General features: G+C 36.3%; 2 protein-coding genes across 6 annotated transcripts in view; one reads left to right on the plus strand and one right to left on the minus strand.

Annotated features, from left to right (window-relative positions):
- Window positions 1–5,343, plus strand: part of pappa2 (pappalysin 2) — a 56,175-nt gene extending 50,832 nt beyond the window's left edge. The window contains exons 22-23 of the mRNA XM_049482907.1: window positions 2,874–2,972; window positions 4,702–5,343. Coding sequence (XP_049338864.1) covers window positions 2,874–2,972; window positions 4,702–4,809 — 207 coding nt within the window. The 3' untranslated portion in view covers window positions 4,810–5,343. The remainder of the gene's footprint in view (window positions 1–2,873; window positions 2,973–4,701) is intronic.
- Window positions 5,344–6,608: 1,265 nt separating this feature from the next.
- Window positions 6,609–12,838, minus strand: part of astn1 (astrotactin 1) — a 249,095-nt gene continuing 242,865 nt past the window's right edge. For all 5 annotated transcript variants that reach the window (XM_022677737.2, XM_022677738.2, XM_022677736.2 and 2 more), the window contains one exon: window positions 6,609–9,343. In XM_022677737.2, the coding sequence (XP_022533458.2) occupies window positions 9,106–9,343 (238 nt within the window). In that variant the 3' untranslated portion in view covers window positions 6,609–9,105. The remainder of the gene's footprint in view (window positions 9,344–12,838) is intronic.

Below are 12,838 nucleotides of genomic sequence, written 5' to 3' on the forward strand. Positions count from 1 at the left end.
CATTTACTGCTAATCTGCTACTTCAGATCAGCCACTGGGTCACTGCACTGATTCCTGTCTGTACAGAGTATTTATGTGTTTATAGCAGCCGCCAGAAATTACAGTAATGATACAGCATTAAAACTGAATAAACTCACAGAGATAATAATAAAAATAATAACAATAATCTGACAAAATCAAAAATAGGGCTTCTGCTGCTTTCAGTTGTTCAATTTCTGTGTTTTTCTATATATATATATATATATATATATATATATATATATATATATATATATATATATATATATATATATATATATATAATCCAATTACTGCAGTTATCAGATTATTATTCCAGTAGATTATCCATATAAACAACATACTCTGATTTTTTAGATCAGAATATAGTGTTTAAATCTGACTAATAAATCTGTTAAAAACTGTATTTTATCTCAGTAATCAGTTGAATCTGTGCATGTATATTCTCTTAACCGAAGTATTGTGGGATATATACTCTTAACCAGAGTATTTTGTGATGTCTCAGTGTGTATATATACTCTTAACCGAAGTATTGTGGGATATATACTCTTAACCAGAGTATTTTGTGATGTCTCAGTGTGTGTATATACTCTTAACCGAAGTATTGTGGGATATATACTCTTAACCAGAGTATTTTATGATGTCTCAGTGTGTATATATACTCTTAACCGAAGTATTGTGGGATATATACTCTTAACCAGAGTATTTTGTGATGTCTCAGTGTGTATATATACTCTTAACCGAAGTATTGTGGGATATATACTCTTAACCAGAGTATTTTGTGATGTCTCAGTGTGTGTATATACTCTTAACCGAAGTATTGTGGGATATATACTCTTAACCAGAGTATTTTATGATGTCTCAGTGTGTGTATATACTCTTAACCGAAGTATTGTGGGATATATACTCTTAACCAGAGTATTTTGTGATGTCTCAGTGTGTGTATATACTCTTAACCGAAGTATTCTGGGAAATGTCAGTGCATGTATATATACTCTTAACTGGAGTATTCTGGGATATATACTTCTAACTGGACTATTCTGGGATATACTGTATACTCTTAACTGGAGTATTCTGGGATGTCTCAGTGTGTGATGTTTGGAGTTTACGTCGTGTCTTATTGTGTTTATTGTCTGGTTGTGAAGCAGAAATCTGATTACTGTATGACTCATGTTTACAGACTGTAATGGGATTATGGAGGGTCCTGAGGCTGTTCACGGTTAAAGAAGTAATATATTGTAAATATATACTAAGAGATGCACAGTAATGCCTGCTTTTAAATGATTTTTATTTCTAGCTTTTAGATTTAGTGGATTTTTTTGCAGTAAATGTAAATAGAAAGCTAAAATTCTGCTCTGTGTTTATAATTTAATATTCAGCTTCATTTTCTCTTTCTGAGTAAACAGGACAGTTTAAAACAGAAAAATGCAATAATATACATATATTTATATATGTATGTGTGTGTTGTTTATGAGCTGGAGTTCAGGACAGCGCGGGGTAAAACTGTTCTGTGTGTTAGTTTAGCTTCAGCGGGAGAGAAGTTGTGCAGAAATGTCGGCCGCGGGTTCAGGTAGGACCCAGACTCTTTGAAACGACTCGGCTGCAGGAAGGCCAGAAGTATCGTTGGCAGGCTGCGGTTGTTTTCTTATTTTTGGCACCGGAGCCCGAAGGTTAAGTTGAGAAAGTTAAAGGCTGTCATTATGACGCATTTGAGGTTTTTATGTAACTCAAATTTGATAATTGTGCTCCATTCCAGAGAGCTGGACTCAACTCCCGAAAGCATTGCAAAACGTCTAAACGTCTAAACGTCTAAATACAGCCGCCGCTCTCCTGGAGGTTCTCAGGTGGAGTAAAGCTCCAGGATATTACAGTGCGGGATTAGGAAGTTAAATACCTGATATAAAATACTGCACTGCAGAGTAAAACCATTAAACACAACATTATGACCACCTGCTGATTAGCAGTGTCAACACCAACAGTGTCCTGTAGACTCTAAACTGTGGGAGGCGTCCTGTAGGCGTCATTCTGTGGGCAGCATCCTGTGGGAGGCATTCAGTAGTCACTGTCCTGTTGGCAACATCCTGTGTGTAGCATCCTGTGGGCAGGCACCCTGTAGGCAATGTCCTGTGGACGGCATGCTGTGGGTGGCATCCTATAGGCATTGTCCTGTGTGCAGCGTCCTGTGGGACGCATTCAGTAGTCACTGTCCTGTTGGCAACATCCTGTGTGTAGCATCCTGTGGGCAGGCGTCCTGTAGGCAATGTCCTGTGGACGGCATAATGTGTGTGGCATCCTGTGGGCAACGTCTTGTGTGCAGCATCCTGTCGGAGACATTCAGTAGGCACTGTCCTGTGGGTGGCATACTGTAGGCACTGTCCTGTGGGCGGCATCCTGTAGGCGATGTCCTGTGTGCAGGTTCTTGTGGGTGGTGTCCTGTAGGCACTGTCCTGTAGGCGGTGTCCTCTTGGCGGCTTCCTATAGGTGTCAAAACTATATTTTCCTTTCCTAAGCTAAAATCTAAATGTCTAAAACGGTTTTTATTTCCATATAAATATTTTAATATTGGTCTATTTGTCTGTATTGAGATGCTGTTTGGATTCTCATAATAAAGACGTGTTCATGTATAAAATCTGATTAGAGCTTTGGGTTTTTTTGGTAAATGCCAAATTTGATTTTCCAATTTAGTTATCTTGATTTGGTTATTAAATTTGGGGTGAATTCTGTGGGAAATGTAAAAACTGTTGCCTTTGGCAGGAGCATGACAATAATAATTGAATCTTGAATAAATTGATCTTGTTGGTGATTTTTGGTGTTTTAAAGAGTTTTTTTTATTTAATTTTAATGTTTTCTTTCAGCCGTTTGGTGGGGATGGCTGGTGCGACACCATCAATAACAGAGCTTACTGTCAGTACGACGGAGGAGACTGCTGCCCCTCCACTCTCTCCACCAGAAAGGTAAAATTCAACCATCAAACTACTCAACAATAACTTTAAAATACGGGTCAAAGTGGAGGAAATAAACCAGAGAAACTGAAGAATCAACTCAAGCTTTTTACTCTTTCAGTAAAAGTCTAAAAGTAAAACAACTACTTAAAATATAAAAGTAAAATTAATGTAAGGAAAAAAGGTAACACTATATTTTTCCTACCTCAGAACACAAAGCACTATAATGTTAAGATATTAAAATGTTAATGTTGATAATATAATTTGGGATTTTGCACTCTGTTCTCTAGTGTTTCAGCTGCATATATGCTGATTGTAAATTCATGTATTTTAGTAGAATGTAAATATATTAAAGAAGCTAAAAAAAATTGAGATGTATATCATATATCACCAGTCAGAAAAAATATTGAGATGATAATTTTGAGTAAATTAAACTTATACAGGTTTGTATTTCTCACCTGGTTAATAATAATCAAGTGTTGAGCTCTTGCTGTGTGCCGGTGTTCTGTCAAATTGTGCTACCTTGTCAGAACGTGCTACCCTATATAGTGGTATATATTTAACTGTAAAAATACAAAATAAGCACCGTATGACAGCATGTTCCCAGTAGGAGTCTCAGTAGATGTGGGTTAGTAGGGTAGTTTATTTGAAAAGCATAATTCAGTGTATCATGGTAAATTTATGGCAAAGAGAGATTATTACAAACTGCTTTTGGAGTTTTTTAAAATAATAATTATAGTATTTTTTTATTTTTATTATTAGTTTCTACACTACACTTTTTTCTGCAATGACAGTGAGTTCTATTTTTTTTATAGATTTTTTTAAATATATATAAAAAAACATGATAAATAAATAAACAGTGTAGGTCATAGTATGCGCAGTGGCTTCAGGAAGCACGTATTGACGGGTAGCACAACCAGACAGAACACCGGCGTGTCGGCGGCGTGAGTCAGCTGGGTGGTTGCCGTGCTCTGCGGGCGGTGCTCTCAGGGTAACGAGCGTCCGGGTAAATAAATGACTCTTCCTGAGAGAGTTTATGAGACGGAGGTGTGATCCGCTCACAGGTGAACATAAACACAATAAACACTGATTTAATCCAATAAACCCTGATGAGAAACACACACACACACACACACATTTAAAATCCATTACTGAACGTACAGCTGGCCGATATGCATCAAAACTAATATCTCAATATATATATATATTTTTGAATAGCGATATATATATATGTATTTTTAGAAAAAATATCAATATGTATATCATATATTTCCATTCAAAAAAAAAATTCCAAGTGGTAATATACAATATATAGCTATTAAATGCTATACTATATATATATTTTTTTTCTCAATGCAGATATACATTATATATATCTCTATATATTTTTTGTAAATGTTGATATACAATATCAATATAACTTTAGAATTATTCTCAATGAGAATTTATGATATATATCTTAATTGATATATGATATATGTCTCAATATTTTTTTCTGATTAGCAATATACAAAAATATAAATATCTATTTTTTGCCTCCACATATTGTAATTTTTTTTGAATGCCGATATATATATATATATATATATATATATATATATATATATATATATATATATATATTACATTTTATATATTTTAATATATTTTTTATATATTTTTATACATTTTATATATTTTAATATATTTTTTATATATTTTGGAACGTGTTGGGTCTAATCTTGTGTGGTTTGTTGGGCAGGTGATCCAGTTCGGGGTGGACTGTGATAATGACGAGTGTACCTGTCGAGACCCCGAGGCCGAGGAGAACAAGAACCGAGCCGAGCGTCTAGAACCCGGAGCTCCGTGAGACGACAAACTTCAGCACTGCCTCCTGGAGAAACATCTCAGAAAAGAAGAAGAAGAAGAATCTGCAGAACCCAAAACAGCAGCAGCAGCAGCAGCTCCACACCTCCTTCCAATCTATAATCTATAAAATATCCACTAATATATTTTGAGAAGTTCTAACATAGCAGTAGATACGTGTAGATATGACATATTTGATCAATATATCTTAAAATCATTTATATTAAAAACATAGGAACCAAGAAAACGGACAATAAATCTTTCATATATTTATATATAGTTTTATAAAAATGCTGTTCTGACTGATCCTGTAGTTTAGATTAGCTCCACATATCCTCCTCTGTTAATAATCAATAACGTCTTCAGCAGCACAGGCCTATATATCAGTGTATATATCACAATATATGCATGAATACCAATACAGATACGCAAATACATACACCTGAAATATACAGTCTGCTATAACTCTCTACTGTTGTGTCCCTCAGTGTGTGGTTTTACTGATATATTATCAATAAAGTGAACACAAGAAAAAAACACGAAACAAGGAATTTATACCATTTTTTCTGTTATTTTAAATCATCATTGAGTTTCATTAAATCATCATGTTTTTTTATGGTTTAATCAATGTTGAATTGTGTGCTTTTACTTTTTTAACCTTTGAGATGTTTAACTACATTTAAAACATTTAAAAAATGCTTTATATCATTGAAAAGTTAGTTTATTTCAGTAATTTAGTTTCACAAACATGTAAAAACTCATATATTATATAGATTATTACACACAGAAATTACTGTCTCAGAAAATTAGAATATTTATGCAGTGTGGGCAGTGTGCCAAGTCCTGCTGGAAAATGAAAATCTTTTCAATGATATATATTTGTGTGTTGGCAAGAATTTTCAATTCATAATTTCATTTAAATGATATAGAAAATCTAGCTTCTGATATATTTTAATTGTTGATTGCCAATGAAAACGCTATAAAATCAGTGTCTCAGAAAATTAGAATATTTGGCAGGGTGTCCTGCTGGAAAATGAAAATCTTTTTAACAATATTAAAAGTATGTAAGAGATGTACTAGTCCATTGGTGTGATGGCAAAATTCACAATTCATAATTTCATTTAAATGATATAAAAAAAATCTAGCTTCTGTCAGTCATCAAGGAATTAGGGCGTTTATACATTATATACATTAAAAAGCTTTTCTTTGTTTCGCAAAAAGGTTTTTGCACTATGTATCGCCCCCCTTATTAATAACATTAATATCATATTTATCTATTATTAAATATTAGGACCAGTTGGTACTTTTGTTTGGCAGTGTGGGCAGTGTCCAGCCAAGTCCTGCTGGAAAATGAAATCCGTGTCTCCATAGTGTGAAGTTTACACATAAACCATCACTTTTATTCTACACTCTTAAACAGTTTAGTTCTTTCAGGGCTTCAGGTTAAAAGTTAATGTTCTATATAGAATCATCTATAACTCAACCATAGAAAAATGGCTTCTTAAGACTGAAGCAAAAAATAAGATACATATATATATATATATATATATATATTTTTTTTTTACGTTTTACACTTTAAAAATTGGGGTTTATGGTTGGTTCAGACGGCGGTGAGCGCTGTTACTCTGCAACACTCACCTGAATATAATTCTATAACTTTGGAAATTTGCTTGTAATGAAGATTTGGTTAAATTTTATTTTTTTTTTAGTGAAAGTCTGAGATCATGTTTACTAGTAACACATTAGTAACGCAGTGGTTCATGAGGTATCTCTCTCAGTTTACTCCAATCACTGATACTGGAACAGATTTCGGGGCATTTTTACTTGGAATAATAAATAATTAGAAACATTAACAAGACAAGAGTTTTACTGTAAACAGTTCGAGTTTCTTTCCAACACGACTTAAAAAGACCTGTACAGTTTCAAATACATCAGCCATTAGTTCAGTTTCAGCACAACATACAGAATAAATCAGTCCGTTTATCATCCATTACATTCGCTGTTCGTCCCTCGATACACAAGTTTTAGATTTTTTTCCATTTGGATTAATTCTATACACACTACAGACAGACAGACTGTTTATCACATCGATTAGATACAGATTCAGTTCCTGTAAAAAAAGAAGTCAGTAAGTCAGTAAGTCAGGCTTTCTACCTAGATAAGCCGGCGTGTTCTCTATCGGCGGAAACACACCACAATACCTACAAATGCAGCTCTGGAAAATGAAAGGCCTTTAACTAGCTGTACACACATCCGCTTCCTGTACGGCGGCCAATAAAACTGGCAAAACAAATCAAAAAGTCCAAAAAAATCACCTTCCTCCCCTTTAAAACCCCCAATCAAACTCCTTTAGTTCCACTTTACCCCGAACACCACTCATCAAGCAGGACGTTTCTGGAGCTCGGCACTGGCACTACAAGGCTAACAATGCTAACAATGCTAACAAGATATAAAAGAGCTGCCAGCCGCCGTGACAAACTACCTGCCAAAATCATCACATCAGAGTTTCAGACTGTATCGTAAACCACGTAAATCATGTTATTCTGGCATTTTAGCAAATAAAAAAAAGTTCTGCAGCTTTAATCATCTCTTTAACCTGTAATCCCACCCAGGCCTAGCTCTGCTATTATATATTTATATACAGCTCTGTAAAAGAAATAAGAGAGCACTTAAAATGATGAGTTTCTTTGATTTTACCAAATTAAAAACCTCTGGAATATAATCAAGAGGAAGATGGATGATCACAAACCAAACACTGTAAAAAAAAAAAAAACTAAAACCACTTTCAGTGACATCAGCAACACCTGCAGAAAGGAGTACTTTTGTTCAAAAGAAAAATGGGTGGGAAATAAAAGCTGAAATGTTGATCTTTTATCTCACATTTCATATATTTTAATGTCAAACCCAATTGTTTTCAGTCTACAGCTTTATTGTTGCAACATCTATTAGTTTCTCATTCATTTCTTCATTCATTTAGTAAATTATTTATTCATGTAGTCAGTTGAGCTTTATTTACAGAGCACAGACTATACAAAGCTGCCACTGCAATCAGTCAATCAATCAATCAATCAATCAATCAATCAATCAATCAATATGCACAGCAAGGATTAGCAATTATGAGAAAATCAGAAAAATGAATCTTTTTTTATGTAACATTTAAAATAGCAGAAGAAAGAAAAACGAGACGTTTAGTTTAAAATATTAGTAGTTAGATTCCGGTTACCTGTCTGTTTACAACCGTATGAACAGTTTCGTAAAAAAAAGAAGGTTTGAATGTAGAACTGCCATCCCAGCTAACAGAGAACGTTAAAATAACGTTTAGCGATGTTGAGGCAATGTTACCAGAACATTTAAAAATGTTTAATAAAAACTTTCAAAGAGAATCCAGTAAATTTGACAGATTAAACAGTTAATGTTCTAGTTCTAACCTTTGATTTTAACATTCTACTAACCACATATATTTAGCTGGGAAACATTCTAATAACATTGTGAGCTAGAAGAACACTAACATTAGTGAAATGTTATAAGTACCATTCCCAAAACTTAAAATTAAAACGTTAAAGGCGAAATTACCAGAACGTTTAAAAATATGTTAAATGTTAAATAAAAACATTCTAAGAACATCCAATAAACCTGACAGATTAAAACGTTAACTGTAAGGTTCAGAATATGTTCGACTAACCAAATAGCTGGGAAATATTTCAATAACGTTGTGATGCAAACCATTATCATGTTCTCAGAACATTCTGAAAACATGTGATTTCATAATGGTTTGCATCACAACGTTATTCGAACGTTTCTCACATGAAGTTCCCAAAACTAATAATTCAAACGTTGAGGCGACCATACCAAAACGTCTGAAAATAGTAAATAAAAACGTTCTAAGAGCATTCAGTAAACCTGACAGATTAAAACGTTAACTGTAACGTTGAGAAAACGTTCTACTAAGCGAATATTGTTAGCTGGGAGGATGATAATGATGATGAGTTTCTTATTTCTCCGGATTTCTCTCTTCACTACAGTAAATTTCAGCCTCGCAGCTCCAGAAGACTCTTTATAAGGTCGAGGTTTGAGCTCAGGTCTGTTGTAGATGTTAATCAACCTTTATTAAACCTTTATTAAACCTTTATTAAACGTATAAATTGAACTGATTCAGGAGGAAGGATCAGAACGGATGCAGGATGTTCAGTAGCAGTAGATGACAGTTCCAGGTGAGTTTTGTACAGGAGCCGTAAAGAACCAGGATGTAGCGCAGGACTCCCGCCGTGTCTCGTGAGATCTCCTCAGGTCTCCTGGAGCTTCAGAGTTCTTTAGGTTCTCCGTAGTCGTTGTACATGACGGGCAGCATCTGCTCCTCGCAGGCTTTGCGTAAGTCCTGACCCAGGTCCAGCCAGTTGAGGCCGAACGCCCTGGTGTCGGTGTAGCGGCAGGACAGGTACCTCAGCGACGCCCGGCGCAGCCCGATCTTCGCTTCCTGGAGGAGTCCCCGACACCAAGCGCTCAGATCATTCAGCTGAGACAGAATCAGACCTGCTTTCCTGCAGATACACAACAATACAACACAATAAAACACACACACACAAAGACATGAAAATAATCATTCACTATAAAAAATTACATTAATCACAATAATCATTAACTAATAAGAAACTGTCACACATTTAGCCTTTTATATTTTGTATTTTTTAGTTTCTTTCCTGCTTGTTTTGTTTTCCTACTCCATGTGCTCTGCAAGCACATGGTCCTGTCTCCGCCCTTGCCCCGCCCTTGCCATCAGTGTTGTCACCTTGTGCCTTGTTTGTAACCCCGCCCCCTCATTTCTGATCCTCGAACTCCTTGTGTATATAAAGCCCATTGTATGAGTGTTTGTATCCTTGCCTTCTGTATGTATGGATATATTTATGTGTGTGTATCTACAGTCATATGAAAAAGTTTGGGCACCCCTATTAATCTTAATCATTTTTAGTTGTAAATATTTGGGTGTTTGAAGAGCCATTTCAGTTTGATATATCTAATAACTGATGGACACAGTAATATTTCAGGATTGAAATGAGGTTTATTGTACTAACAGAAAATGTGCAATATGCATTAAACCAAAATTTGACCGGTGCAAAAGTATGGGCACCCTTCATCATTTTATTGATTTGAATACTCCTAACTACTTTTTACTGACTTACTGAAGCACAAAATTGGTTTGGTAACCTCACTGAGCTTTGAACTTCATAGCCAGGTGTATCCAATCATGAGAAAAGGTATTTAAGGTGGCCAATTGCAAGTTGTTCTGCTATTTGAATCTCCTCTGAAGAGTGGCATCATGGGCTCATCAAAACAACTCTCAAATGATCTAAAAACAAAGATTGTCCAACATAGTTGTTCAGGGGAAGGATACAAAAAGTTGAATCTCAGAGATTTAACCTGTCAGTTTCCACTGTGAGGAACATAGTAAGGAAATGGAAGAGCACAGGGACAGTTCTTGTTAAGCCCAGAAGTGGCAGGCCAAGAAAAATATCAGAAAGGCAGAGAAGAAGAATGGTGAGAACAGTCAAGGACAATCCACAGACCACCTCCAAAGAGCTGCAGCATCATCTTGCTGCAGATGGTGTCACTGTGCATCAGTCAACAATACAGCGCACTTTACACAAGGAGAAGCTGTATGGGAGAGTGATGCGAAAGAAGCCATTTCTGCAAGCACGCCACAAACAGAGTCGCCTGAGGTGTGCTTTTGCATAATAATAATGCAGTACAATGCAGTGTAATGCAGTGTAATGCAGTGTGTTGCTACAACAATCTCAGCACTCAGAAAACCATCAGAGTCTCAGAAAACCATCTCATCTTCCAACAGCAACAAAAAACAGAACATTTATCTTCCTCAGGAGCTTCAAACCAGTCGAGCGCCGACTGTCAGACAGGGATCAGCAGTGGGAGATTAAAGGGAAACCCCAATATACTAAATATGAAATACTGTAGATATCTGGAAAGCAGTAGAGGAGCGGGTACATACTCTCCTCACCTTCAGCACTGCACTTCCAGCTCTGGACGGGTCGGCCGGCGCATAAATTAGGTTTGTGGCCGAAACCCATTGCTTTTACATAACGTCATAAAGACACGGGCCCTCAGGAGCCAGTCCAAGGAGACACAGACCAAACACATGAGGTTAAACCCAGCAACCTGCCCCGAGCCCAGGGAACCGGCTCTGGAGGGCGTTCGGAGGAAAGGTCTGGAGAGACGAGCGTCTGAAACGTGATAGCGAGGGCACGGAAAGGCTGGCTCAATCCTCAGACACAGCATAGCTTCACTCCATCCCAGAGCCAAAACCAGGAGCTCATCATCCTACAGTATAAATACTCAAACCCAGAGCACAGAGACCAACACCGGCTCTGAACGGGCTGAGATAGAATACAAAATCACTTAAAAATGATGAGTTTCTTTGATTTTACCAAATTAAAAACCTCTGGAATATAATCAAGAGGAAGATGGATGATCACAAACCATCAAACCACCAAACTGAACTGCTTGAATTTTTACACCAGGAGTAAAGCAGCATAAAGTTATCCAAAAGCAGTGTGTAAGACTGGTGGAGGAGAACATGATGCCAAGATGCATGAAAAAAAAACTGTGATTAAAAATCAGGAGTTCAAAATTCTACAGTAAAAATACTGAAACTCAAAGCACAGGCCTCTCAGAAGAGTTTAAAAACACTTCTTAAGAAATTAGAAATATTAATATATATATATATATATATATATTACAAGTACTATTCTTAAAAGACCATAAAGTAAATTAATAAAATATGAAATAAGCAAAAAGATAATAATAGTCAAGGTAAAGTAAAATGATAAAATTGATAAGAAATGAAATAATAAATAAAAACAAATAAAACAAATTAAAATTAAAGATATATATATATATATATATATCAAAATAAAGTCATTTAAAAAACTATTTTATTTTTATTTGTGTTGATCACAGACAGAAAGCTGCACTCTTTTATATGTATATATGTATCTGTGATTTTTCAGGGCTGAAAGGGTTAAACAGTAACCTGTGCTCTCTCTCCTCTCCTCTGTCTGTTTTTAATAAACTGAACTGCACTGTCCGGCAGATTCACGTGACGCTCTGATATTAACCTGCTCCAGTTCTTTTATCTTCAGCAGGAGAAAAAAACCTGAGGAGAGATAATTCATCATTTATCCGGCTCCCTCCCAGAATTATAACAGAGTTTTAATGAGATCAGAAATCGCTAACATACTAGATGAAGAATCCTCCTGTCTGGTAGGAAGATGCTGTAATCCGTTTCTCTCTTCTGAAGGTATTTATGTTTCTAATATCACCACATTTCAGTGGTTTCAGGAATCTGGATGTTTATTTGCTTAAAACTAAAAACCCTGCGGTTTATTTTGCTTTAATTTCTCAAGAAAGAACGTTTTGCTCTCCAAATAGCAACGGTTGTCACCATAAATCCCAGCATGTATGGAAGTGGAAAACGGCCTCTCATTTCCAAACTACCATTTCAAACCCTCTCTCTCTCTCTCTACCTCTCTCTCCACCTCTCTCTCTCTCCAAACCTCTCTCTCTCTCTAAGCCTCTCTCTCTCTCTCTCTCTCCACCTCTCTCTATCTCTCTTTCTCTCCCTCTTTCTCTCTCCAAACCTCTCTCTCTCTCTAAGCCTCTCTCTCTCTCTCTCTCTCTCTCCACCTCTCTCTATCTCTCTTTCTCTCCCTCTTTCTCTCTCCAAACCTCTCTCTCTCTTTCTCTAAGCGTCTCTCTATCTCTCTTTCTCTCCCTCTTTCTCTCTCTAAACCTCTCTCTCTCTCTCTCACTTTGCCAAACACCCCTCCACCTCTCTCTCTCTGTCTCTCACGCTAACTCTACCTCTCTCTCTCTCTCTCTCTCTCTCTCTACCTCTCTCTCTTTCTCTCTCTACCTTTAAACCTCTCTCTCTATCTCACTTCGCCAGACAACCACCCTCGCCCCCCCTCTCTCTCTAAACCACACTCTCTCTCTCTCTAACTCACTACCTCTCTAACTCTACC

This window comes from Astyanax mexicanus, chromosome 8 (genome assembly GCF_023375975.1).
Source record: "Astyanax mexicanus isolate ESR-SI-001 chromosome 8, AstMex3_surface, whole genome shotgun sequence".
NCBI classification, from domain to species: domain Eukaryota; kingdom Metazoa; phylum Chordata; class Actinopteri; order Characiformes; family Acestrorhamphidae; genus Astyanax; species Astyanax mexicanus.